Here is a 27,868-nt window from a genome sequence, read left to right on the forward strand (position 1 = left end):
AACACATCAACCGGCACTGTTTGTCTGGAATCAGTCACCGTAAAACACACACACACACATTGGTTTTTGTTGCACTCGATGCAGCTTCAACCTCAACGACACTCGGGCAAATGGTGCAATATTGTGCAACAAATCAAATGATCGTTTTTACGTTCGAATCGCCGCTACAAGGAGGACCGACTCTCTGTGTTGTTTCGGATCGCCCAATCGATACACGCTAGTCGAGCGAGGTTTAGTGCTTATTTTTCTGCTCGATCGGGTGTTATTCGACAGAGTTCAGTTTGAAGGCAATTTAAAGCACGCCTGCTCTCTTTAAACACGGCATTTATCGTTCCCACTCCTAAAGCGCTTTAAATTGAAGAATGAAAAATCGTTCCCTAAGGATCACTTTCGAAACTTTTCACCCCGCATCCTCTGGCAGGAAATCGACATTATTTAGAATTTGTTTCACATTATCTTATCATTCCGGTGAGTAGACAAATCCCGTCCTAATTAACTTCAGCTTAGCTCACCCGCACTTATTATGGAAGCGTTGGCAATGAAGTGATGGCCAACGGTGGTGTAGAAGGGAAGCTTTTTCTCAAACAACGCCTTTCGCGAAATCGTACCAACATTTCCGAGTTTCACCACCAGTTATCGTTTTCGACTCATGTACACGATCATATTATTTTAATTACGTTTGTACAACCTACACCTACATCGCGTGGCACACGGTTACAGAGACCATGCGAATGAAACCTGAAGCTACGAACCGGGAGTTGTTCGTCGGCCGGGGGGACGTTACAGTTGCTCACTTAACCTGCAATTAACGCTATCTTGCATGCTCTCTCGAAAACACAAGACTCGCGGCGGCTCATCGTCAAGCAACACTTGTGCGAATTCATAAAGTTCTGATATTTAATTATTCCCCGCGATTCCTTCCCGAAGAAAGCTGGCGGCGAGGGTAAGCTTTTTCTCTAGCAAAGCTTGTAAATGTGTGCACAGAAGATGGTGTTTTCGAGGGTGTTGTTCCTGGCAGAGGTATCTTATCTGTATTCCCGCTCGCAGGAGCTCTGTTTCGTGCTGGGTGTATATAATCGGCTCAGTAAATCGTTCCCAAGGATGGTGGAACATTTACTGCTGGCTCTGGTTAGGCATGCTGTAACAACTTAGCGTCAATCTGTTGGTGAATTGTTCATTCTGATTAAAGGAAGGCATTGCGATTTGAGAGGGGGTTTTACACATAACATAACAAGGTAAATAAAAATGATGGTTAGCTGTCGATGTTTCGTTTTGGTTTATGAAAATTTGTTATGATTTTCCTATTTGAAATTAGATAATATTTATTAATTGTATAGTTCACACGGTTTCATCGTTCTTAAGATGGGTAAAGATATTAAGTCTTAACGCGACTCATGTGGTTAGTATTTCTAATTGGGAATGCAAGTGACACATTTTGAAATTAATTTTCTCTTCGAAGGACATTTTTGTCATAAGAAAATTCATAACAACTGATCGATTCGTCTAGGGAAGCTTTCATGTTCTACCTCCACTCGCATCGCAAACTTTCATCTTCATTTTCTGCTCCGTAGCATCACAGGATGGTGTAAAAATGGTGTCATTGTAAAATTTACATAAAACATGACAAAATTAATTTTTTACCCTCCCTCCCAGCATTCACCCATGCTGCTAAAGATGCTCTTAGGCAAAGCAAGTACACTCGGGAAAGAAGCACACACTACGGGTCGCCCGAAACCCGAAGGATCATAAATGAAGAGTAAGAAAGTTTTGCAAAATCTTCCACAACCCGATGGCCGGGCCACAACCCGATGTGCAGGTGGTACCGATGGAACGTGGAAACTGATGAGAATAACATACCTGGCGCGTACACAGGCACAGTAAGAAGATGTAAAGTTTTCCCGCTCGCCAAAGTGCCACTCTTTGGGGACGGATGTGACGGCTGAAGTATTAATTTATGCTCGTCCGCGTTTGTCAGCTTCCTGGTGGTGGCGCGGAGTCTCGCATAGCTTGTTGAAATTCTCCGTGAAACGGCGTTATAAAATGAAGTTTTCATCGCCAAGTTACACGATCGTGCTGCTTGGTCCGGGGTCGATGCGGATGTATGCAGTGCTTAATTATAATGTTTCCGTGCGACACACAGGACTGGATGGGTGAATTATTACAGCAACGCTTCTTGGACATTCTTTTGTGATATTCTAACTCAATATAAACCCAAGAATGTTTCTGAATATTCATAATTAAAAAAAATAACAAACTATATTTTTGATTAATTTATACATTTTCCAACCTTAACTGTTTTTTTTACAAAAAACCTCTGTATTATTTATTTATCAGTATCAATTTATTTGTTCAGTTTTGGGAAGCCATACCGACGAAGCATTAGTAAATTCATTACTTAAAATGGTTTTTGTTTGTATTATCTTATGAGCAATTATATCAAATGACAGTAATTTATTGGCATATGCAAAATTTGATTGGAAAAGGTATACAATGGTGTACAAATTATTCTTTATATTATTTGGTGCGTATGTGGTTAAACTGTCTAATCTGCTTGTTCTATTTGACGTAACGACCTACGCGGCTATGCCAGCCGATACAGGCAAATCGAGAATTCTTAGTACCAGGCAGCCGAATAGTCAGTCCTTGCTACGGAGGACAGTTCATATGAGGCTTGAACCCGTGACGAGCATGTTATTAATTCGTATTAGTATCCGACAATACCATGGGACCGTACTACGGCACTAAACTAAAAAACAGTTACAAAAGAAATCACTGGTTCAAGCCTCTCAATATGTTACATCTTCTCTATTCTTATCTCCAGATGATTGAAACCCCCCTATTAGTACCGTGACATTTAATAATGACGTTCGATTTCCTTCACCAACCATCGATCAAAGTCTGGTGCCGTGGCAAAAAGTTCATCATTTCCGATCATCATTTGCATTGCTATCGGACCTCGGTTGGGTCCACAGGCAAAACCGAAGCACCATTTGTTTGCTGCTAAGACACAAACATTTCACACTCGAAAGAGCCCTCGAAGTCAATCAGCCGTCGGTGATAATTTTTCCTCAATTCCGCTTTGTTTTCGTGTTTTCCGTTTCCTTTCCCGCATTACACTTCACCAACGTGTCGCTTTTTGTCCAAGAACTGACGTTTCAGGAGCTGTCTCATAATCTTCCAAACCGAAATGGCAAGCCGCGGGCAGTTTCCGTACACAGTTTGCTCCTCACCTCTACAACACCCTCTGCCAGTTAGTTTGCCCTGTTTGATCCTTGCACGCGGGAATCTTCGTTTCCGGCTCATCGCCCATCCTGGGGAGGGATGTACATTTATCATAATTCCAATTCGCTGCAAGTGCCCTTGAACAAAAGACCATTTCGTGAAGAACTTTCGTCCGAGTGGAGTCCGAGGGCTCTTGCTTACTTTCTTGCGATGCGAGCAGCAACGGCTTCAGACAAAGAAATAATCAGAAATCATTCGTGCACCATCCGGCTCGCGGCAATCGTTTCATTCGAGGGAGTTGCTTGCAGCACAGCAGCCACCGACGGGGGAACAGGTGACAGCTATCCGGTATCCGCTATAGTTGGCGGCATCTCGTGCAAACTTTTCGACAGCAACATAATTGAAATATTTTACTCAACTCTCGAGGCAAGCGTTTGTGTTTGTTATCAACGCTTCAGCAGGCAAGTTGGATGTGTCTCACCCTCTTCTGTTGTTTTGTTTCCGGCCGGATAAAAACTTCAGATTCGATTTCGCTCCCGGCTTCTCGGGATGAGACTCACTTCTCGGGATGGGGTTGCATAACAGCCAACGTTTTCATCACAGGAAAGATACGCTTTCATTCAAAACCACTTGAGTTGATCGAAAATTAAGTCGACGGGTATAGCTTACTTACTTGTTCTGGAGGGTGCAAGATTCTATTCGGTTACATTTGGTGCCCCGTTCCCGCGCGCTAATACAACTTGAATGGTTTCCCGAATGAAATGTGATAAGCCTCTCCCGGCTCGTGAATATTCATCGTAAAACTGAGGACAATTAATTTTTACCACGGATCAGTTTGTATGGTTGCGTGTGGCGCTTTTTCGGGTCCACTTCGCCGCAGTAGCAATGGTAGAGGACGCGTAATCGTTAAACCGTTTATCGCTGGACATAAATCGATGATAGTGGGAAGCAAAACGCAACAAAACTTCCGGTTAAGATTAAGCAGCAAAGGAAAAGCAGTAGAGCAACGAAGATATTGCAATTTAGTAGCATTCTTTATAAACACACACGCACAGTTCCAACATACTTCTTTGTGATGGGAATTGCGCTTACGTCAAATACGACATTAGTGACATTCTGGGGTGAAATAAATATCATGAGGGCCTACTGTACGAGATCAATTGGGTGATATACCATAAAGGAGCATCTATGTTTGTTGTGGTTTTTTCCCTCTACTATCGCACCAAAGTCCTTCCATTTCGCCGCAGGGTATTGGAGTTTCATTTTCTTTACGAGCAGTCACTTATGTTTTATTGCGAAACTCTGACAATTTATGAGCACTCTCGGAAGCTTATGAATATGTGTTGCTGCTCGGTTGCTTTTTTGTTGTTTTGTTCTATAGCACAATTTGTTTCTTAGTTGCTGTAGGAAAATTGTAATAAAAATTACATTGCGCAGTAAGTGTGGTGTTTGCTTTATTGTAAAAAAAACATCCCTTACTGTAAATTGAAGTTCTACATTCAGTTCCGATAATAATATTTTTATTCTATTTTCCGTTCCAGGTAAGTGAAATCTATGGCTGATTACACTGATTTTGCAGTACAGGTATTTCAAACCAGGTTAATATTATGCAATAATATAAGATAAAACGATGCCGTGCTCTTACAGCGAACGACTTAAAAAATGCATTTCACGAGCTCTACATCACACAGCAGCCCATCGATCCAAGATCCATCGATAAATATGAAATGGCCTTTTTCAAGCAAACATGTGTCTAATTTTGCTTTCTGCATGTTCGTTTTGCCTGTATAGACATGACATGATGGACCTCACTTTTTGAATAGTCGACTTCTTACAGCTTCAAACCTTAAAAGTTAAATTAGCGCTTGGCTCTCAACGATTGAGAACCCGTCTTCAATGTTCACACGAAGAGAAACTTTGCGTTTTCCTTAACACTGCATAATTGCTCAACGTCTTCATCATTTTCATCCTGCAATCGTAAACATTCTCCTCCTTCACCAGTGTAGTGTCAGACTACAGTGGCAGTGAAAGAAATTCAAATTCAAAGCCCTTAATTAATGTTTCTGCATCCTGTCAAACTGCTGTCATCGACGCCGTCCCGGCTACAGCTACCCGCTTCGAATCGATGAAGGAATGCACTCTTGACGGCAATGTCTAGCGGCACTTGAGTTAACCAGATTCACAGCCCAGCAGACGGCGCTGCACGGTGAAGGGGTTTTCTTCTCACCCACACTGCTCGTCTACGGTCACACCCGAGGGCACCATCCTGTGGCCGCGAACCTCCCGTCCCGAAGGTGTTTGCTGCTGGACCTGGTAATGGAAATTTAAATTTTTAATATTCATCAACCAATGCCAGAGCGGGGAGGGTGAAGGTGTCTCTCACGGATCGTGAGGGTAGGTGGGTGTGCCGATTGCGGTGCAATACTGATTTACTCGCTCGAAGCACAATCATTCGATTGGAAATAAATCAGAGCTTCATTGACAGGCTAGTGTTAGTGGACGGGCGTGTATACAAGAACAGGGAGGCAAAGCGTGACGGTAAGGTGGCAGCTGCTTTACATTTCAACCCGATGATATCATCGGGAGCACACAAACAATCGGAACTTGGTTTGTGTTCGTAGACTCGATTAAAGGTGCGGCATTTGCATCAATGCAGTCGTTAGAGAAACGCCGCTTAAAACGGGGGGCACGTTGGTCGTAAGTGATATTGCGTTTCAGTTCCAGTGCTGTGTAAGTCGTATGGATAGCACGCTTAGTTAAGGCTCAAAAGGATTCATTTAAATCTTTCTCGTTCTCCTCGTCCGTCCCGTGTCTGGACTGACAACGGCACCGAGCAGTAATATAACACCAATTTGCGAGACGTGTGATTTCAATATAATACACCACAGTCCCTGAGGCGGTGCACCAGTGGTTGGCTTTCTTCGTACGACAAACAACTGCTCTTTGACATAGATGATGTGCTTCGATGAATGGCTTCAAGTGGCTATCAAATTGCAAAATTGCCCTTGCGTTTGTTTCGCTTTTATCAGCGGGAAGGATCGAGGAAACCTCACAACGCTTCGGTTGCACAATGCATGATGGGCGTTTGTTTTGTGGTGGTTGGTTAGAATAATGTTAGCTTTGATCTGAAAAATAGGTTCTTTGCGTTACTTTGAGAATTACATGTTTGAGAAAGTTTTTTTCTATTTTTCTCTAGTATTTGTCATATATATTTCTATATGCAACGATTTCAATATATTTTTAACCGGAAAGATTTTTTTTTTAATATGAACGAAACGTACATGACAATTATTAGAAATAAGGAAATTTTTCACAAGTATAGTATAAAATGTTACGCATATTTTAATTTCGGATAGGTTTTGTCCGCTAACGGTTTAATACTATTTAACTGTGCTCTGCTTAAAAAAAATGATTCCGATCCAACGTGAGACCCTGACCTTGTGACAAACGCCCCTGCTGCGGTCTCTCTCCAGTTTCTTTACAATGTCAGCATCAATCAACTGTTCACCACACACCGATGTGCAGTTCCCTATGTCAGCGCATCATCAACTGCATTTGAATGCATCCAGGCAGCGCAGCAGCACGTGATACGGTGCTATGTCCATCTAACGAACGAACCCCAATAGCTGATGATAGGGTTGACTTTCTTATTCGGAAATAAAATTGATTCCGGTACCATACCGGGCACCTGCTCTGGCAAGTTTATTGTTTGTATCGTTGGTGTGTCGGCCAATCCGGTGACCAGGGAGGTTGAATTTACAGACCATCGGTGAACCATTTCAAAAACCCATTAATTTAATCCCCCTTAAGGTGGTGAGGGCAGGAGGGTCCATGGTTGGAAATGGTCGCGAATTTCCGCAACCGAACTCACGCTAATTGGCGTAAATAATGGAGTCAAGCCGTTCGGTGGTGGCCCCCATTACTTTCGAGCACTTTTAGTGCGTTTGTACCTCGTTTGCCCTCGAGATTGCCAATGGTGTGGCCCGGTAAATAATGGTTTTCGAACCGTGACCGGTAGAAAATTGTCTGCTAATCGTTGGATGGGCTGCTGGCTTCATAAATCCCCTTGCTTTTGAAAGGCATGAAATACGAACTGAACATCCATCGAACGCAAAACTTCAGACAAATGGGGACCGATCGGTGAGGCCAATCAAAATTCTTGACCTGTCAGTGACGCTACACCGAGCAGGCCTTTTTTCGGGGTAGTATATATTAATCTTTTTTCTTCGTTACGATCCACCAATGAGACTTATTTGTTTTTTTATTAATGAGATTATCATGTTTAAATGAGTGATCCAACTTCATGTTTTGTTTTAACCTTGCCTCAATCAAACATTCGTTCATTTTCAAATAATATTTTCTCTGTTGTGTTTTATCCATTCTATCTCAATTAGTATTCAATTGCTCGCACACAATTCTGCAGCCGCACGTACAATATTGAGTGTGTTTCGATTGCAGCTCTATAAACTATTGCAAATTAATTGATGCGTTAAATCTCCACGCGTGTACGCACGCCAACCGCACATATGCAACGCACTGGATAAACACCAACACAATCGCACCCCTTTTTGTGATACTATTTTTATGTTTTTTAAACAGATTATCCCAACCATTCGGGCTGTGTTTTTTGGCCATCTCATAGACAATAAAGCCTTCGCTGCAGTAACAGTGGGTAGGAAAATTGCCATACTGACCAAACCAAACTCGAGCCGAAAATTAAACCCCACCTGATCTGTTTGTGAATTTTCAACTTTCCCGAACCCTTCCGTACAACATGAACCATTTTCCTTGCCGCTAAAACAGGGGACAGGTTCAAGTGTACATGCCAAAAAGTACACGAACATCACCCGGCAAGTGAATCCTGGGTGAATGAATATTTATGTTTTAATTAAACCACCAAAACGGTACAAAAGGGTCATACAAAACACAAGGGCAGCCCTGTTCAAATGCTGCTGTTACGAACCAGGAAGCAGTAACAATGCCAAACATTCGCGGATGGAGGAAAGAGCATCGATACTGTTGTTAAAGTCTTCCGCAGCCCAGCATCAGCCGGCTTTCTCGCCCGGTTAGAAGGTTTCCCCCTTTTTTACACCCATTAACATTTATTTTGCCCTCGTCGTACCGTGGTGGGGATCGTAAATTATCCAACTCGATTTCCGGCATGCAGAATGATGCATTATGGCATGCAGAAAAAAAGCGACAAGGATTTGCTGTTGCGAGTACAACAAAACCAAAAAAAGGGGAGCGAACGCATTGGCTACTTCTGGTGTGGCATGGAAATAAAACGCCAGTTAACGTTCAATTTGTTTGTCAAGCATGGCGTGGGGAAATCGTTTGGCTGTTTTTCTGTAGCGTTTTTATACTTTTACCGCGCCACCGTGAACGAATGTCAATGTTAATGGTTGCGGGAACGCACAGAACCTGTCGTCACTAGTAATGAGTTGGGGTAGTGTGTGTGTCTGGAGTGCAGAATGGAAGAACAATTGCATGTGTGGTTGTGCGTCCTTTAATGAAGATAAAATAATGGTTCAGATTCATATCCAAAAAGGGCGGCGGCATTAAAGTGAAATAAATGGTAGTAGCGAATCCTGCAGATGGTAGATGAATGTACTGCATCCCTTAAGCTGCCACACTAGGTAGGGGAGGTGGGAGAGCTTAAATATTCGCCATTTGCCCGTAATCCCTAAACGCTTATAGTAAAACGTTTTGCGTGCAAAAGACTCTCCCGTTTTCCGCGCTCAATACTTTGTCATCTCGAAGGATAATTTACTTGCCCGACTATGCTTTTGTTTGGATGTTTTCCACGTTGCTTGCCCATCCTTCCCGCAACCGCAACCCATAAGTATCTGTCCCCTCAACCTGCTGGACGGAAGAAACCCACCGATGATGTTCTTTCCGGTTTAGTTTTCGGCAACAGCAACACCACCAGCAACCATCTCCATCTCCTGTGTTTAGAAGTAACGGAACGGTGACGCAGCTTTAGAGCCTATCCCTCTACTATCCGCTCGGTCGGTCGGGCCCGTATCCTCTCCAGCAGCGACAGGGAGTGCTTTGAAACCGACCATAATCTGGGTAGCAGCCGAAACATTCATTAAACATGTCAGACGGCTGCTTATGCCGTAAACCACACAACTTCCCATCCGTGGGATGAGTTTTCCCTTTGCCTTGTTCTCAGAGACTTCTCTGGTTTTAAGGAAGTACGGTACGGTTGTATCCATACTAAAAAAATAGTCAGGATCTTTTAAAGCCACTAAATGGTTCCTATAGGTAGGTTTGAATTTTCACGAGCATGAATCCTTCTTCCACAACGCTACCCCTCACCTTGTCCCTCACCACCTCCCGTGGGGGCAATGTTTTTGCATATAAAATGCAAATTATCATCAGCACCGTTTTTAGTTGGAGACTCGCTTGGAATCGAATTATAAATCCGTTTCACACCACCGAGCTTTTGTCTTTTAAAAACGAAGTGGGAGAGAAATAGAGAGAGAGAGAGCATACCACTGCTGCACACATCTTCACACAAAAGTCTCGAACATGCCAAGAACAAAATGAAAATTAATTATTATAGACAAAAGTTTTCAACACGGCTGCGACCAGCCCACTGCTTTGTGTGTGTGTGAGGGATCGTTATTGATGACTTCATAGGATGATTTCTGGACTGCAGGTAATTTGCTGCTGACCATCTTATCTCTCTCCCTCTCTCTCGTCTGGCTGAAGGCAAGGCATGGGACTGTATTAATTAGAAAACTTTCTGCCGTTAGAAGTGTGCTGTTTGGCTCAAGAGTTCAGTGTCTTTCTTGTGGGAGTTTTTGGGAAGACGAGTAGATCACAAAACGGCAACACCCTACGAAGAATGGTGGATCCTGCTTGACCGCATACGCCTTTGAGGGTTTGACCACTAATAAATGTGACCCCCATCCGAGCGTTGGCTGAGCGTTTGCTGGGTAAATCTCGGACTCCTCGAGCACAAGATTTCAAAGCCATAGCTTTTTGTTATATTATTGTGCCGGCTCGAAGAGGATAGTTTAAGAGGATGAGTGTCATAAAAATAGCTTTAACAATGCAAATTACCATCCAGACAAGCATTTGTGGTGTCGCCGTCGGTTTATTTAAGGTCAATTTATGTAAGCATCTTTTTGGTCTTTCAATAGCATTTTTTCACGTTTTTGGTAGCTGTATTGTGATTTATGTTTATTTGCTCATTGGATTTGCTTTGATTTTCCCAATCGATAGCATGAAACCATCAAAATCCCATTTTCTACCATCGTAACCATCGATTTGAATGCAAACTAACGAGTGTGGGCAAAACATAACCACGACTTTCGTGCTGAGAGCACCAAACATCATAACATTTTTCTGTGCTGCCCGAATAAAAAGATTCTATTTTTCCTTTCAAGTTTGCACCACAGAAATTGGTACGCTTTGATCCTTCGTGTGTAGTTGTACTTTTTTCCCTACTTCAAATAAGCCACTATTTTATCTCGTGCTGAGAATTGTTGGGATGAAAAACTCCAGTACGTGTTTTGAATTTCTCTTTCGCCAGCGGGTAAAAGGTATCCATTCATCAGAGTGTTTATACCCGGTAAATATCGTCATTCGGTTGAATCTCTCCTAATCTCGGCACCACAAATAACACAAAGGACACACACATACACAGACCAACACTGAAATACCGTCGTGCACTTGTACTCTCTCACTTCCTGTTTGCAGCAATTTACTGTAATCTTTTTGTTCATCCCACCTGGCCTCCCGCCCTTATGGTCACCGCTCGCGAAACCCCTCAATGATCTTTCCCTTTACACCGTTTCCTTCGCTTTTATTTCATTCTTCGGGTCATTGCCAAGATATCGATTGCTCTTGCGTGAGGAGTTTTTTTGTTTGTGCAGGACATTCGTTTTTTTGTGCGGGCTTCGGATGATCTCCAAAGCGAACCAGCCCGGGTATCCCAGAAAATCCGGAAGTCGTTAAAAGCGAAAGTACTGCCGTATGTAATTCCGCCAATAAATTTATGGCATCGTAAAACCCCCCTACGTCCAACCCGCAAAACCACCCGCCGGTTTGATGCTGCCTGGCCGGTTTTGGGGTAGGGGTCTCTTGTGTTCCGGATAGACGACGATCATTGTTGTTGGGTCACGCGCGCGCGTCCACGGAGAAGGCAGCGAAAGGTTGGAAAATCTGTGACCACATGCGTTATGCCTCTCAGCCTCTCGCCGATCGCTCGCTTTTTTGTGTGAACTGTTCTGTGGCATTTTTGGGGTTCTTTCTCTCGCGAACTCGATTTACGACTGAAGCTTTGTAGTTGGGCCAGGGTTGGCGATTTTTTCGGCAGCAGAATTTTAATGCGTTTTGCCGTTTGCCGTGCTCACACACATTAACGGAGCTGCTGCAATAACACAACGTTTGTATGAAAGGACATTTCTCTCTCCCGCCGTCACTCCTCTGCTTCGCGTGCGGAAAACGGAAGCAAGGCCGACTTTGCTGCCTTATCTGCACGGTGTGATTGGTTATTGATTTTTTCGACTGGCACTCTATCGTCTTGTTCGCCGAGACAGGCGAGCCTAGGAATTGATTTGAGCCACAGTTGGTCCGACTTTATCATGCCCCGGTAAAGATAGAGTGGTTTCAATCCAAATTGAAAGTATGTAAGAAAAACGGACACACAACAGCATTTGAAGCCGCTGCTGTGGCTCAGATTAATGGAAGGACACAGCACAAAACAGCACCTTCTGATGAGCTTGTCTAAGCCGTATAAAAACGAACAGCACACCAAACGTTCGGAATGAATTCACAGTTTATCAATCAATTTCTAACAGCAAATCGTATCGTTTTTATCATTCCATAGAAATAGAGTTGAATGTATCCCCAATCGATTTATCTGAAGCCAAAATTGTGCATTTTTCCTCTTCGTTTGATAAATGTTTTCATCGAAATGTACACTTTAAGAAAATGCGCTACAACAATATTCAACTGTTCACACACGATCTTAACGTGGTGTGACATATGTGAAGGACGGTCATATGAAGAAGCCCGTCTAGCACACTTGTATCTGACACCTTTCAATGGAGGGGAGAAGGCTAAAAATATCTTTCAACCTAATGTTTCCTTCCTGCCCGAGTAATCATTCGTGCTCAATACATACACGCACACATCATACATCCACTCAACAGGAAACCATTTTACGCTATACTCTAGAGGTGAAGGTTAACTGTCTTGAGAGCTGGTTGGGTGGAAGGTACAGCAGATGGCTTTAGTTGCTTGGAAAAATAAACAGATTAAGCGTACTGAGCTTTTCCTACAATAGATTGACATTAACAGTGTGTCCTTTTATTGTACGGTGCTATTTTAAGATGAAAGCTTATTGTGTTGAAGGAACACGATACAGAGGAGCATTCACGGGGTATGTATGTGAACGAGGAAAATCGACTGGTCGAAAATATTATGTCCTATGTGATCGTGAATTTATTTCCATAATGATTAGAACTTATAAAGTTTTAATACAACTTATAATAACAATATAGTAAAGACAATATAAAATAAATTTTACATATCTTTCATGAACTGCCACAGAAGAATTAAATAAAAGCCTTTAGTAGAATATGAAACGAATACTTTCCACTTGACGTGCTAATTCTTTATTGAAAATAACAACATTTTTAACGATCTCCTACGCTCTACGAGTCTCGCTGCAAAACAGATACGAATCAAAAATGTTGCAAACAAGTCAGACCGTAGCGCTCCATACGATAGTTGTGTGCCGCATGATACATTTGCTTACCAAAATGATTGATTTCAACGGCAGTAAGGGCCAAAGGTATATACCACTGTTACATTCCACAGGCACAAGACTGTCTGGTATTATGCCAATTACGCCAATTTCAAATGCACACAGCACAATCAACGACTGCGGCGCTAGTCACGAACCCACACTCTGTTCCGATCATTTGGTTGGCAATTTTGAAGTCTGATCCTTGCCGGTGCTCAGTTAGTTGCCCAGAAGTTTATCATTCTCGTCGCCGAGTAACGAGGCATGTTTTGCTTGTACTGTCGTCTATACACTAGCTGACTATTGCAACATTTGTACAAACAACAACTTTATCTGCATTTCTGCCCCTTTGCTGAATGCCCCCGACTTATGTTGCTGCTCATACCCTCACTAAATCGTCTACATGTTCGACCATCTTCTTCCAGTGCTTAGTTCCATGCTTAGTAGGATAAAATGCAAAAAATACGATACGGATGATTCATAACACTTATCTCAAGTAACAATTTCAAAAGTCTTCAATTTCCTGTACAGATCTACGTAAAACGAAAGCTGATAAACTTGAGAAGAGAATTTTCAATGAAAGCCTTAACTTTGTTGGTCCAATAAAGCTACCGCCAACCTGACAGCTATCCAGCAAAAAAGGATTCAAATAGCACAACACATTTCTCCTGTATCCTGTCTAATGTCACTTTTTATGTACAGGCATTTGATACACTGTTTTAATTTTACAATCGCTTCCAGCGCTCGGTCGCTAGTTGTCTACCGCAAGATGACTTTCGACTGCTCCATCTACAATACCTTAGCTACTATACAAACATTCAACGTCGCCGTCTGTTGTCCTGCTGACGAGTGTGTTGAAAAGCTCAAACTTTTCCCACAAGGCAACCAACTTTTTCGGTGCCACCCGAACGGTGAGACACGGCGCTACACATGTAGCGCCACGGTTCGTCTGAGTAAACAAAATTTAAATTGAATTTCGACAGCCATCATTGCCGAGGGGCAATCGAACGATGGAAGAACCCCGGAGAACCGGTAACAGAAAGTTGGTCTATCGTGCCGGTTTGCGAACCGACACCAGCGGATGATGCCATTTTTGCTCCACCCGCACCGCTATAGTGTGTCTAGCTCAGCGTAGACCAGCTTAGGGGACAACTTAAAGTGGCTATTGCCGTCCAGGGAGTCGCCGTTTGCGAGGTTGCGCTTTAGTTTGACGCTTAATAAATAGGAAAAGAGCATGGCTCCGTAGCCCCCGCCATTCATCGGAGAAAAGTTTGTCCTAGAACGAGAAAAAAGGTTCTAATTTTCCGCAATGATTTCGATGTTCTTGTTGCCGCCTCTTATAAGCAGCAAAAGAGAAACCCCACAGAGAAGTCACTTTAAAATTTCCCCTTTGAAGCGTCGTGCTTCCTTTTCAGTGTAACTGACTTTATCGTTTCATCATTGGACGATTTTCTTTCAAATATAATAAAAAAAAAAGTGATAACATTAGTATCTCAGTCACCTGCGAAATGACCACTAGCACAGGGCATCACGTAAAGTGCAACCTTTAGGCGTCCTACTATCAATAAATCGACTACCGTAGCTTACCTTCCCAGAAGGCTGCAGCTTTTGCGAAACCGTTTGATGTCCTTCAAAGCATCGATTCATTCAACTCAAAAGTGAACCCCTCTTACCGTTCGCCTTTTTGACAACCTTCGCCATCGACCACCATTCATCGAGTTGCATTTGGTTTGTGCCTACATCGTTTCTAAATTGGACCAATTAACGAATCGAACAGACATATCTACACGCGAATAGTCAATAACAGTGGGTGCTTCCTGCGTGAATGACACTTTGGTTTCATACTCGGTACGTTTGCTACTGACGATGACGAACTATACGAAAACGAAAGTGAGGTGCTGGAGAATTAATCCAATTATGAGAAATCACGAAAATGCGCACATACGTCATGGAACTAAGTTGGAGACGGCAAAAAAGCGGCACTATCGCAACTGTTGTTGAGTTGATGTTAAGGTTAAGGCGGAAGAGTGAGAAATGCAGTTCTGTTAGATGCAACAATTACTAAATCATAAAAAGAATGCAAACATATGGAAAAGTTACGGGATTTGATGAATATCAAAACATCTATACTCTCTTCTAGTATTTATCAATACGTGAATAGGTGGACACACATGTAAACAGGTTATAAAAAATTCTAAATAAAGATAATCATCTACAGTTCCTGACAAAACCAAGCTTTGCCAACGTTATTTCTTTTTTACAATTTCTAATAAACATATAGCTCAAACAACAGCTCCTTGACTTCACTTCCAACACTGCGTAATGCAATTTCCCAGTCGTCAAAATGGCTCGTCTGCAGCTACATTATCCTTTGCATTTATGCGGGTCATTGTACAATAAAGATTCTCCGGAAACCTTCGTCCTCCAACATTCATCGCAACCTTCATAACAAGTTTATTCCCTTCCAAATCGTTACCGAGGAACGGGATACAAACATCCCGAAATAGAACAAAAAACTGTAGCTCACTTGCACATTCCCCAAGCGTACATAAAATAAGGAAGCGTTGCTGCAACATTGATTCTGAGAAACACAGCCACGAGCGGGGTATCAGGACGTCCCCTTACGAAAACAACACAAACGGTCATTTTGCATGCAAACCACATTTAACACGACATTAAATGGCACTTTTACACGCATGGCTACAAGCTGGCAAACCGCCATTACCGCTTCAGTTCACCGCTTGCCATCGACACTCTTGCAGCTTCCGAACGCGTCTCAGCGCACGCAGCCCGACTCACTCAAACGTAAAACCAATTGTGCAAATTCCGAAAATAACCTTCAGCAAAATCGATCTACCGACACATACACAAAGGGTGTCAGGATGGAAGGTCCACCAAAGGCCCCAGACTACACACGGATGGCTTTGGGTGGTCTAATCCCACGGTATAAGTGGGTTTTGTTGGTTGAAAGTACCGTTTTACTCTCAAAGCTAATGGAGTGCCCAAAATAAAGGGGACACTTTGAAGCAGGCAGCTACTCCGTATTGATGTGGCTATAAGGGATTAAGCAATGCGGTGAGAAGCAGTTAATAAAAGTAACAGTGAGAACTTTACGGACTTTCATAAACTTAGTATAGCTTGAAATTTGACAAATGGCACGGTTTACTACTACCACGTGTTCAGCACGAAATATCTCTCCTAAAATAATTGTACACATGAAACAGACTTGTAATACGCAATAAGCTCTGAAATTCCAAGTTTCCTTTTTTATTTATTTTTGGCTAAATCTAAATCTAAGTTTTCACAAGAAATAATCACGAACAGTGCTCACGAGTAAAGAGCTATTTATTTCCTATCTTTTCGGCCGAAAGCTGAAGGCGAATGGGAGTAGTTGGTTGCTCCTCTCTAAACGGTTATGGCCATTATCATTCGATCGTAACGACTCTTACCTGGAAATGGCGGTCCACTTTGATGATGCAATCGTTGTAAACGGCCCAATTATTGCCCCATTTTTCTTTTGCAAGGCAAGATCTCAGAATATAAATTACAGCCAACTTGTTCATGTTTGGTAAAGGTTTTAGCACAAAATCAAACATTTATTCTTGTAGGTCTGCTTGCTTAAGATTAGCTTGAGATCGTTTTTTTTTACACAATTCCACAAAACACATTTCACAGTTTTCTTTACATCACTTACTCGTCCTTACAACACTTTCTTACTCGTCCTTTACCTGCTGGATACAATTTACCTTCATTATAATTTGTTACCACCTTTTAAAACTTCCCATCCAATTTGACTTGCCGTGAAAGTGCAGCCTCAAGGTAGTGTTCTAGCCCAGAGCCGTGAAAGTTACAACCGGACCGATTCTGGGTCAGATAATAATTTTGATGGTCTGTCAGAAGAACCTTCCGTCCGTCAGTCAAATACCGTCTCTTGGGCGCGATGTTTCGGGGCGTGCAATTTCTTCTTCGACATTTCCCGAAAATGGTGCCGACCGGATATGGTCACTCTTCCGTCCAGTAATAACGTTTGTCAGGTGCTGCTGCAGTCTAGTTTCAGACAAATGAGATTTTATCTACGATAAGCAAATTGACATTGAACGCTACACATTCAACGGCGTGGAGTTTGCCCTAAAAATGTCTGTGTCATCACTCTGAATTAATTTACCTCCGGGTTTGGTCAAGAGAGTTGGATGTTAATTTGAGCTAAGAGCATTTGATAGAAATTTTCTGGTACAGAAATAGTAGCCTAAAGAATACATGTTGTGAAAATTAAGTAATGTCTTATTTTAATACACATATAACTGTTGTCTATTGCTTCACGGCACAGGACATAATAAGTGTAAGAGTGTAAAAGACTGTACATCATTTTAGCGCATAATGCAAATTATGTTAGCGGTAACTAAATCAATCGTTCACCAAAACTTTCTCTGGCTAATACCTGTGTTCTTATCAACATCAGCCTTAATTTATTCAAAGAATCGTAGGGTGTAGGATCCTGAATAAAATATGCGTTCTTTAAGGACTATATCGTGAAATCCTCGTCTCCACCGCTCCAATAATCCTGCTCGAGGGCACATGCGCCCCCGTCCCATGATTGGCATTTTCCTTAAAAGCCTATTCCCGCACACATGTTGTGTCCTACTTTTAGAATCATAATTTATGCAATCTCCCGTGTGCTGCTGCCTATACTTCCGCCTACGCGTATGCCCGACGGCCCGTTCATTAGGCGCACCAAGCAACGCTCCATCCGTACCGGCAGCTTCACTGGGGTAAAGGTGTTTAAAAATTTACCTTTCTCAAACAACAAAATAACGCGACACAACGGAATGGGATAACGTTGAGGAATAACGGAGAGGAATGGGCCATTGTACCGTCAAACAATTGTTGTTCGCGTAAAATGCATTCCATGTTTATGGTTTATCTTGTTCTTTTTCTTCTCTCATTTGTCAAGTGCAACAATTAATGCTCATACCTCTTAGTGCTGAATAAAATATTCCCGTCAGAGAGTAGGCAACCAGCGAATTGTGATGCATTATTTAGCTGCAATTACGCAACAACAATTACGCATTTAGCTAAAACGCATTCCAAGTATTTCTATTGTTTCAAATGAGACTTCTAGATTTGAGCAATGAGCAAACTTCTAGATTTGGAAAAGTGCCAATGGCTTGCAGTTTACATTCCTCAAATTACGTGCCAAGTTTCTTCCAACGTAACGTGTCAATCCTTACCACCATTGCCGTCCCATCTTTTACCGGATGCTTCACGGAAGCTCCGGCTAAAACACGTTCATTAATCAACCTTTCAACCTGTGCCACCCCCCCCCCTCTCTCTCTCTCTCTCTCTCTCTCTCTCTCTCTCTCTGTGTGTGCCGTATTTTCCCACTTTCCATCCACTCACAGCAGGATAGTTGTATTACATTACAACATCCTGACGAGTGGCACGCCCGCAGCAGTTTTCCCAGTTAAAAGCATAACGATCCATCATTAGCGGAATGCGATCAAGGCGTAACGTGGTGATGAGAAAGAAGCAAAAAAAATCTCACATCCTCTTTCATTTCCCAACTACTACTAGCACTACCGCTACTACTTCTGTCGTGTTCCGTCGCATGTTCCGCTTGATCAAGTGCCATAGAAATACGGACACGCTTCATTCTGCGCCTAGTGCCCGTACCGTGGCTTCCTCTGTGTCCTCGACCCGTTTTGCTGGTTGAAATGGTCAAGTAGAGTAACGTGGAAAACGAGCGGATTTCTGTAGGTAGTAATTAACATTATTTTCTAGCACTCACTGTCCGTGTGGGGGGTCAATCTAGCCCTGCACACGTCATGCATAACGCAATCAATCAAAATATGGTAAGAGATGGTGCATCACTTCCTAGTACCAAATTAAACCAATTTTATTGAGCTTTCATCAGCGAAGATTTTTCAGCAGTTTTCAAATGTTTTATGAATTATTAATTATATTCATGAGCCACTACTTGAAATAAATTTAAACATTGTAAAGATTAATTTAATTAATTAACCTTATCAGTACTTCCAATACTTTTCCACGCAGAACTCGATTATAACCACAGCCTTTTTTATAATTTATTACCACAATATATTCACTCCCAGTCATTAACAGATTGCGCCCCCCTGCTCCAGTAATATCGATAATGAGACTAATAAAGCTCTTCTTTTTTAATGTGCTTCTTTCTTTCTTTCCCAGCACAACCGATGATGTGGAAAAATCGCTCGAACTGCTCGATAAGGTCCTGTCGGAGTTCGAGGAAGAACCGGACCGGACAAACCACCTCAACCATCATCACCATCATCATCACCATCCGGCCGTGGAACCGGACAGCCCGTCGCAGGGCCACCAGTCCGAGGACGATGGTTACATGAGCATGAACGGAAGAAGGTAGGCTGGAGTCCGATCTGATTTTTAATATCATAAAGCACCTTTTGCGAAACGAAAAAGCGTGTATAATATCACTAGTGTGTATAATATGTTGATTGCGCTGGTGGACGCTGAAGCGTCCGATGATACCGTCGTGCTTAAACACACACACACACACACATACACACAAACACATACATACATCCATAGCATTGAAGCACACACATTGAAGCATTTCAAAAGGGTCCGGCTATGTCCGGCAGTAGGCTTGCCTTCCTGAACTTCCGGAGTGCAATTATTTCCGCTCACTAGCATGCCTGTAACACACGAAGAAAAAAGAGGCAGAGCTTTTTTCTTTTTTTTTATTGGACAACCTGTATGTACGCACCGAGCTTTGGTAGTGGTGTAATTTTACTTTTCAGGAAATGCATTTGCATTTCTTTTATTTTATTGTTCATATATATGCCTCAAGCCCTTTTGGTCTTTTTTTCCTTCTTTCTAACGATTGAATGAGCAAGATGTAAGGATTTCAGCAGCAGAAAAGATTACACCAGCAACACACATATACACGCGTGAAACGAGGCACAATTTCCAAGCAAATCCAGGTTCGTCCTGAGCACAGGGCAGGCTCGTTTATTCGTTTGCTCCGCACCTTAAGTGCACTTGTGCTACCGACACACCCTAATGAGGCTAATGTTTAACGAACCCGGCGGCACAGCTTTAACACACTCCTCTGGCACACGGGGAACGTGATTTACGTGCCACCATGACGGACCTTTTTTGTTGCAAGCTTACCTACACGTACGTGCGGGAGGAATCTTCGTTCGCCGCTGAAAGCTTCAGTTCGTATTCTATAATAAAGTGTGAAAAGTTTTCGCATTCTTTCCGCCCACATTGGTTTGAATTGGTTTGAAAAAAATGTCATCGCTCTTGATGTTGATGAAGTGCCGTTATGGAGGTGTGATTTTAATTAAACTGTACTTTCGATTCCCTGCTATTCAAATATAAATTACCAAAATGAAGTGGTGCAGCTTAACAAATTAAATGTTGTTTTTTGGTGTGTCGGACTAAATCGGATTAAGGGGATCGTTATAGACGGGTAGTAACTATTCATTAGAAATCCAATACAGTGCAATTTATACAGGTTATGATGATAAGGACGACATAATTGATAATTGCTTTAGAAAACAGCAGTGAGCAATTCTATAAACTGTAATGTAAATTAAAATTGTATAAACATTGTAAAATTCCCAAACGCCACAGATTAAGCTTATATGTATGTCTGAAAAATTTAAATTTAAAGCTTCGATACATCGTTATATTGCATTCCTTTTCTAAGAGTATCTTTCGCATACCTTCATATGATCATAGCCGAAATAGCCTTCTAACATTCAGAACAAAACTCAATAAAAATGGATGTGCAGTTAAGATACACGGTTATCAATATCATCGATCTTGATTCAATTCTTGCTTGCTCCAATACTGTTGGCATTTCATGAGAAGGTATGAAAGACATCACACCTTCTCAGCGAGAAAAGTTTCACCGACCGACCAAAAGATGGCACCAAATGCTTTTTTTCATATGTTTACAGTGCTCCAGTCGTTTACCGTCTGCTAAACGAAGTCTTTTAGATTTCCTTTTAACCCGAGAGCGTAAGTCATTAAAACTCCGTTTAGGATTAAAAAAACTTTAAAACAAAATTATTGAATAATGCATCAGGGCTATACACGCAAAAATACGGCACTTTTTTGTTATGCTTCGACAACAAATTGCTATCATAGTTAAAATTACTGATGACATATACTTGATTATAGTTGGATAAAATTACTAATTTAATCAGCAAGTGACAAAGCTTTGAATGTTTAATTACATCCTCAAACTCATCACGACTTAAAAGCAACACCCACTCAAGTACATTATTCAAGGACACAATCTCCCTTTAATTTGTTCATTTTTTCCACTGCTTAAAACTCAAAGTGTCGATTCAACAGCCTGACCCAAAAAGCTTTTTCCATTTCACTGGCAACATGATACTGTTTTATTTTATTTTACGATGCTTCAAACGTTCACAGAGCATCTCCCGAACGCTCCCGCAACATGATTGTAGAAAGAATGCGTGTGCAAAACAAAACAGCTCCAGTCCGAGAAATTTTGACAGAGGGCGCAATTTAGTGTGCCTGTGGTGGTGAAGGTGTGTGGGTGATGCTTGTTGCATCGTAAAATGGCACAATATAAAGAAATAAAAACACAAAGCTGTACAAGAACAATGGACAGCTTCGGCAGCCTGCCTACAGTGCTTGAGTCTTGAATGCGACTCAAAGCAGCCAAAACCATCCAGCAGTCGTAAAACCATGTTCTTCATAACCCCTTCTTGTACCGATGGCACTCACGAATCTTGCACAACAAGGCAATGAAGGTTTTAGCCGCAAGGCTGCACACACAGACAAGCTTCGTAGGATTCGGATTCTTGGATTTTTGAGGCAAGCAGAGAAAAAGCGCTGTTCGACGCCATTTTCGTGTTTTATGTGCTTTCGCAAACTTTCTTCGCAATTTTTGAAGATATTTTTCCGAATCCTTGGGGCGTATTTTCCGGACGTTGCGTTTGCGTTTCTACCACACTTTCGGTCGTCAGGGCCTTGTCGAATTCTACCGTTTCAAAGCAGGTTAAAGGAAATGTGGTAGCTTTTGGTTCACTCGTTCTCCCTTTCTGCTTTCAATAAAGAAAACGAAACAAGTCACTTGTTTCTGTTATTTCCTTCCGAATTGCACACACATAAACACACTACACGACATATCCAAAAGCACAATACCATGTTGGGGTGTTCAAGCACGCTCTCTCTCTCTCTCTCTCTTTCTCTAAAGGAGTAAGCAAATCCCTCGGAAGAATTGTCACTTGCATTTGCCACATTTGCTTATGCTTTTTCCACGCTCTGCCAAACCCCTCTACCTCGCTCCATTGGAGAACTCCCGGCACAAGGCGAGGTGAACTTTTTACGACCAGCAGCGAGAGCAACGTGCGACAAGACAAGTAAAAATAAAGTGAGCCATAAACGAACCGAAGGCTTAATAAATTGTCACATAAACTGTCAGCTCGTCCTCGGGAGGATTCAAATATTTAGTTCCACGCGTACGCAAACACAGACATATGTATGTTTGACAGGAGATGGATTGTTTATGGCATACTCGTTTTATCCGCGCTCAAGAGATGGCACAGCGCTTTGCTTCAATATCCTCCCTGAAACGGGATCGGCGCACCAGCAGCAGCTGGCTTTAATGTTTTATGTTGAACAGAGCGCGCTATTTGGAGCGATTTTTCGGAGACGGAAAATCGAACATCATTCAAATACGGGTACTTGAGTGATCAGATTTGTGTTTCCACTTGATCGATTTGCTGAATTTTCTCGATTTGGTTGCTTGCCCTTTTTGCTTCCCTTTCACAGAGAAACAACCCCATTGCAACATACAACCAGTGAAGCAACGAATTGCTAACACAACGACCACCTCTTGTACGATCGTCTCGATCCTGCAGACAAACCATTCGTTTCCAGGAGCGAAAACGGAAGCTCAACTTCAATCATTCGCCTTCTAAAACCCACACTCCATGGCGGTCGATAAATCAACCAACACAGCCATCACAGAAATCTCATTGCATTTTTCCGTATTTGTACTTACCTCCTCCTTATTTCCACTTACACAAATACTTTCAGGGCCAAATTTGTACCTGATTTTCAACCGACAGACGAGGCCACTGCACCAACACATCCGCAGCCATCATCACAGCATGGGCAGCTTCAGCAGCAACATTCGCTTCCGGTGCCGACGGATGAATCCTACTCGCCACCGTCGCCCGAGGAAGCGGAACGAATAATTTCCAATTTGCTACCAAGGTGAGTAAATGGTTACGTTTTTTTGTGCTGCATATTTTTCACTGTATATGTATGTGTTACATTGCATTTTGGAAAAGGATTATGTGCAGCCTGAAGAAAGGCTTGACAGAGAAGTTCCACGAGATGCATATTAAGCGCTTGCAATAGAGAGCAGAGGTTGTGTGCATTGCAAAAAAGCGTGATTACATTCAAATTACAGCATTCCTGCGTGCAACGGAATGAATCAAAAGTTTCTCTCGGAAGCGGAAGAAGTCGTTTAAAAGGAAACAGAGGCAAACGGTGCTTTTTTTCTGCTTCAAACAACTAACAAGGTCCTTTAGACGCACGGATGAATGAGTTTGTGCTTTGACAGCACTTGAAAACAAACAAAAAATGCTTTCAAGTGTTTGAACCACTTTAGCCACCGGCTTGGTTGGTACCTATTCTCGGTGCGCTGCCACTAGAAGGGTAGCTTTAAAATTTACCAAAACGGCTTTGCATTGCTTGGTGTTTGAAAATTGGGCGTATTTTGAAGGTATTCAGACGTAAAATCGCAAATGTGTAACATTAAAATAGATTAGATAATTTCCATGACACACCTCCGTTTGATCATTCGAAGTTTATGCGATAATTTATGTCGATTCCTTCAAGCCTTTTCAGCTCATTGCTTACAATTAATTGACACACTGGAACTATCATTGGCGCAATGGTTAATGAGGATGGCGATTAATTAAAATTAATTGGAACATTCATTTCCATTGTGATTGCTCTCGTCTGTCTCGATGTCCGTTCTCCGCTTGCTGTTTTCACTCTTCCATCCACTGAAATTAAAGCAAACATAGTGAACAACGAACAGGTGAGGTGTTATCAAAACTCCCCCGACTGCAGCTGCACACTCGCTGTAGCTTCAGATGATTGAGAAGACATAATATTTTGTGTTCCAAATTACTTGCACAACATACTCTATAGCAAAATCTCCGGCTTCCATCCGAAGGCACCCCGACGAACAAAGACCACCACCCAAAAGCCTCTTATCCCCATGCAGCGAGCAAACAAAAGCATTTCTACCGGCCTGTTCCCGTTTGCCTTGTGTCTCGCACGACAAACAACAAAAGCCTGAAGAGCATTATGTGTTGCTTTTTTTTTTTTTGCTTTTTATGTACTAGCAGCTAATCAGGAACGCTCATTTACATCCTGTTCTTTGCGTTTGTTGTTGCTGCTGTAAGTCTACCATTTTTCCCCATCATACTGCCCACTTTTGGGAAAGTGTCTCCTGCCTGTGATGATGTTGGACGGAGGAATAAAACAACAAAGTCGAAAAAAAAATTAAAAACAAACAAATACGTCTAGTAAAGCCGACGACTTTAACGCTTTGCACTGGTTGGTCCACTCCCTCAACGCTTCCTGGAGTTGACTACACACTCCGCTGGAACAAGGTGATGATACCGCCAGTATAGTTGATGAAAAATCATAACCATACACAAGGGTCGTCACAGGGCACGGATAGATGATAGTAAAAACGTGCTCCTACAGTCTTACAGCCTAGATTGTAAACACATGAGCGCTAGAGCGATGAAACATCCCACACCGGGAGCGTTACACTCTTCTGGTACGCGAAGAAGGAATATCCACGATGAACGACCGTTTTTGTGGAGGAAAAGCATGGAGGAGGGCAAAAGGGAGAGAGGGTGTATAAATGTCAACATAATCTGGCCTCGGGGTGCAGATACAGCCTCGCTCAGGCCAAAGGGAAAGCAAACGGTCTTGAAGATGAAACCAGAGTGTGAACAGACTGGGAAAGAAAAACTAAGGTAGTTTTAGCTATCGTAAGAAGCATGATGTCTCTGCTCGTGTCCGTAAGCAGAAACATGTTGAACCTCCAGTCTGTTGATGAAATTGTTGCGGAACATCTTCATTCATTGGTTACACGACCGATCGGCACAATATGTTACAGAAGATCATGTACCGTACTAACAACAAGCGCAAACACCGGTAACAATATAATAATGTCAGTGTGTGTATAGCATTAGTGTACACGTGACGAGCGATGGATCACGAAAAGTTAGTAATTTTGAAAATAAATTTCATGAAAGCCGCTTTTACGTTGTTTTAAAAATAAGTTTGAGGGATTTTGTTACATAAATTCTTAAAATTTCTAACGAAAAACTACTTCTAAACAATATTGTTGAGCAGACAACCGCACCACCGGTTCGGTTCCTGTGTATCTCGACTACTTTTCACTCTCTTTCACCCACTGAATTGGTTGGTTCACTTCCGGCATACCATGTGTGCTGGGGTGGGGTACAATTTGCCGGTCTATGTACATTCGTTTGCATAGTGAATGAAAAACGCAAACATCAACACAGACAGCAGACCCCGTAGTACGTTCAACCATTCACCAAATGCATGTATGTCTGCACTGCATAAATAGTGGGCTCGATTATTTACGGTCTTATTCTACGATACGCTTAAAACGTGCGTTTGTGTGTGTGAGAGGTTTTCTATTTTTTGTTTCATTTGCTTTGTCTGCTGTCGTGTTTTCTTGATTATAGACGCATACATTATGTAAAACGTGTGTTTCATGGAAATGAGTATTTCATCATTTCCTGGCAGAGCATGATTATGTTTGAGTATCTAATAATTGCAAGTTCTGCAATTCCTCTTTCATAATTCTCTCTTAATCACAAGAAGTACCATGCGTCTCCATCGAGTTTGTACATTTATTTTTGTTCAAAGCTTATTGTTTCGCAGCTTAACGCTTATGATTTGATGGTGTATTAGTTTAAATCATTTTATTAATTTACTACTAATTAAATGGTAAAATGTTTACAAAAAAGTGAGAAAAGGCTATGCGCCTCCATTAATTGTTTATTAATGGTTGGTTTCTATAATATTTATTAAAAAAAAAAGGAAATATCTTCACCTTGTATCTCCATCTTAATTACATCCATGTTTATTTCGTAACTCTATCCTTAAAGGTCACGCTTCATGTAATTGAGACGATTCCATTATTGTTTGCCATCGGTGAAATGGCTAAAGGTTAGCACCGATTAGCTTCCCATGGAAACATTTCCTTTTTTCTTTGGAAGAATGAACATGATTGACATTGCTTTCCGCAACTTTTGGAAGCAGCAAATAAAAAATAAAAAAAAGCTATGGAGAAAAATTAACACCACCATTTGACTAGGTTTTTGGGAAAATTGATATTGACTCGTTTGTCAACAAAACACGCATTTTGATTGGAACACATTTGCACAAAGTAAGGGTTTTTTATACATGTTGGTACATCAAAAACAAACAATAAAACAGCAGAGCCACTAATGGAGCTCTATGGTTGATGAATTTGTTATGAAGAAAACGTGTAGGCCCGACACTGTCCGAGGTCAGTAATGTCATTGACCTCCAACCACCTTAGCCAGTCATTGAAAGGTAGGTTATTAGCCCGCAAAAAGCATAAGAAACAAAAGGCTCAACATTGCGGCGGTGGACACGGGCGCTAAACGCCACAACATAACGACCTCTACCGCCGACGCACCGACTAACTGCTGACGAGAAAGTTTTAAATTTGATCACCATTCGCTCACCACCGGTACAGCGGAATGTAATTATCTCCCTGAGCACGGTGAAAGCTCGCGCAAGTTTTACCAGCACCTAGAATAAATATAATGCATGCAACAAACATACGGCTGGTACCGCAAAATGGGTTGCTAGTAGATGTTTGTAAAAAGCGAAACAACATTCAGTAACTTTGTTTTCTAACTACCTTAAATAGCTATTTTCTCTCGCTATCTCTCTATCCTTTCATATCTGTATCTATATGTAGTTCACGCTACATCCCTGTCTATTTTTATCTGTATATCTTTCTCTCTCTATCTGTCAATGTATTGTTCAAACCCCCTCAGCTACACCATTCAGGTGATTCTGATGCACAATAAGCACAAGCGCGAGCAATTGTTTGGCACGATGATGTTTGTCTTTTTGTGCAGAGCTGGTTTAACCACACCTGCACCAGCTGTGGTCGTGTGATGTTACCGAATGAAGTTGAGAAGATTTTTTTGTTGTGTCTGTTATTTAATTCATAATTCCACCATGCTGTGTTGGTTGTGAGGATTGGTATTGTTTTTAATTAAAAGTTTTCTGCAACACGGCAGAACATCTCATCGGGAAAAACACGTTCGCGGAAGTAGCGGGAACTTTTACCCACCGGGGACAACTACGTGACAAATTGGTGGAAATGTGTTGAAATGTAAAGTCATTCCATCGATTAGAACGATGTAAAGTGAAATTAGTTGAGGATCTGTTTTGTGTTTTATAAAATAAATTTATTTGAAACTAGTTATGTGATACTAGTTCTAAAGCACTGTAACATTAATAATAATTACATAAAGGTACATATCGTTCTAATATTTGACTCCATGATTTGATTTTCATGTCGACGCACCATCGTATTTAGTAATGCAATAATTCACCATCAAACCTAATCTTACTCCCGTCCAGCATGGCCACCTCAATGCAGCGCGGCCTTTTAACCACGGCTGCTTGCAAAAATGGTTTCCCAAAACGTTTCACTGCAGTTCATTTTCGGCACGACCCAATTTTCGTCCGATACACTCACCATCGCTCAATCAATGCCAAAAACTC

The 27,868-nt window shown here is 41.9% G+C and overlaps 1 protein-coding gene across 6 annotated transcripts in view; it reads left to right on the plus strand.

The window, feature by feature from the left end:
• The window catches only part of LOC120960013 (mucin-5AC), a 171,781-nt gene that overhangs the window by 82,162 nt on the left and 61,751 nt on the right, over positions 1–27,868 (plus strand). For all 6 annotated transcript variants that reach the window (XM_040383868.2, XM_040383873.2, XM_040383874.2 and 3 more), the window contains exons 4-5: positions 19,190–19,381; positions 23,069–23,248. In XM_040383868.2, coding sequence (XP_040239802.2) covers positions 19,190–19,381; positions 23,069–23,248 — 372 coding nt within the window. The remainder of the gene's footprint in view (positions 1–19,189; positions 19,382–23,068; positions 23,249–27,868) is intronic.

This window comes from Anopheles coluzzii, chromosome 3, assembly GCF_943734685.1.
Source record: "Anopheles coluzzii chromosome 3, AcolN3, whole genome shotgun sequence".
NCBI lineage: Eukaryota > Metazoa > Arthropoda > Insecta > Diptera > Culicidae > Anopheles > Anopheles coluzzii.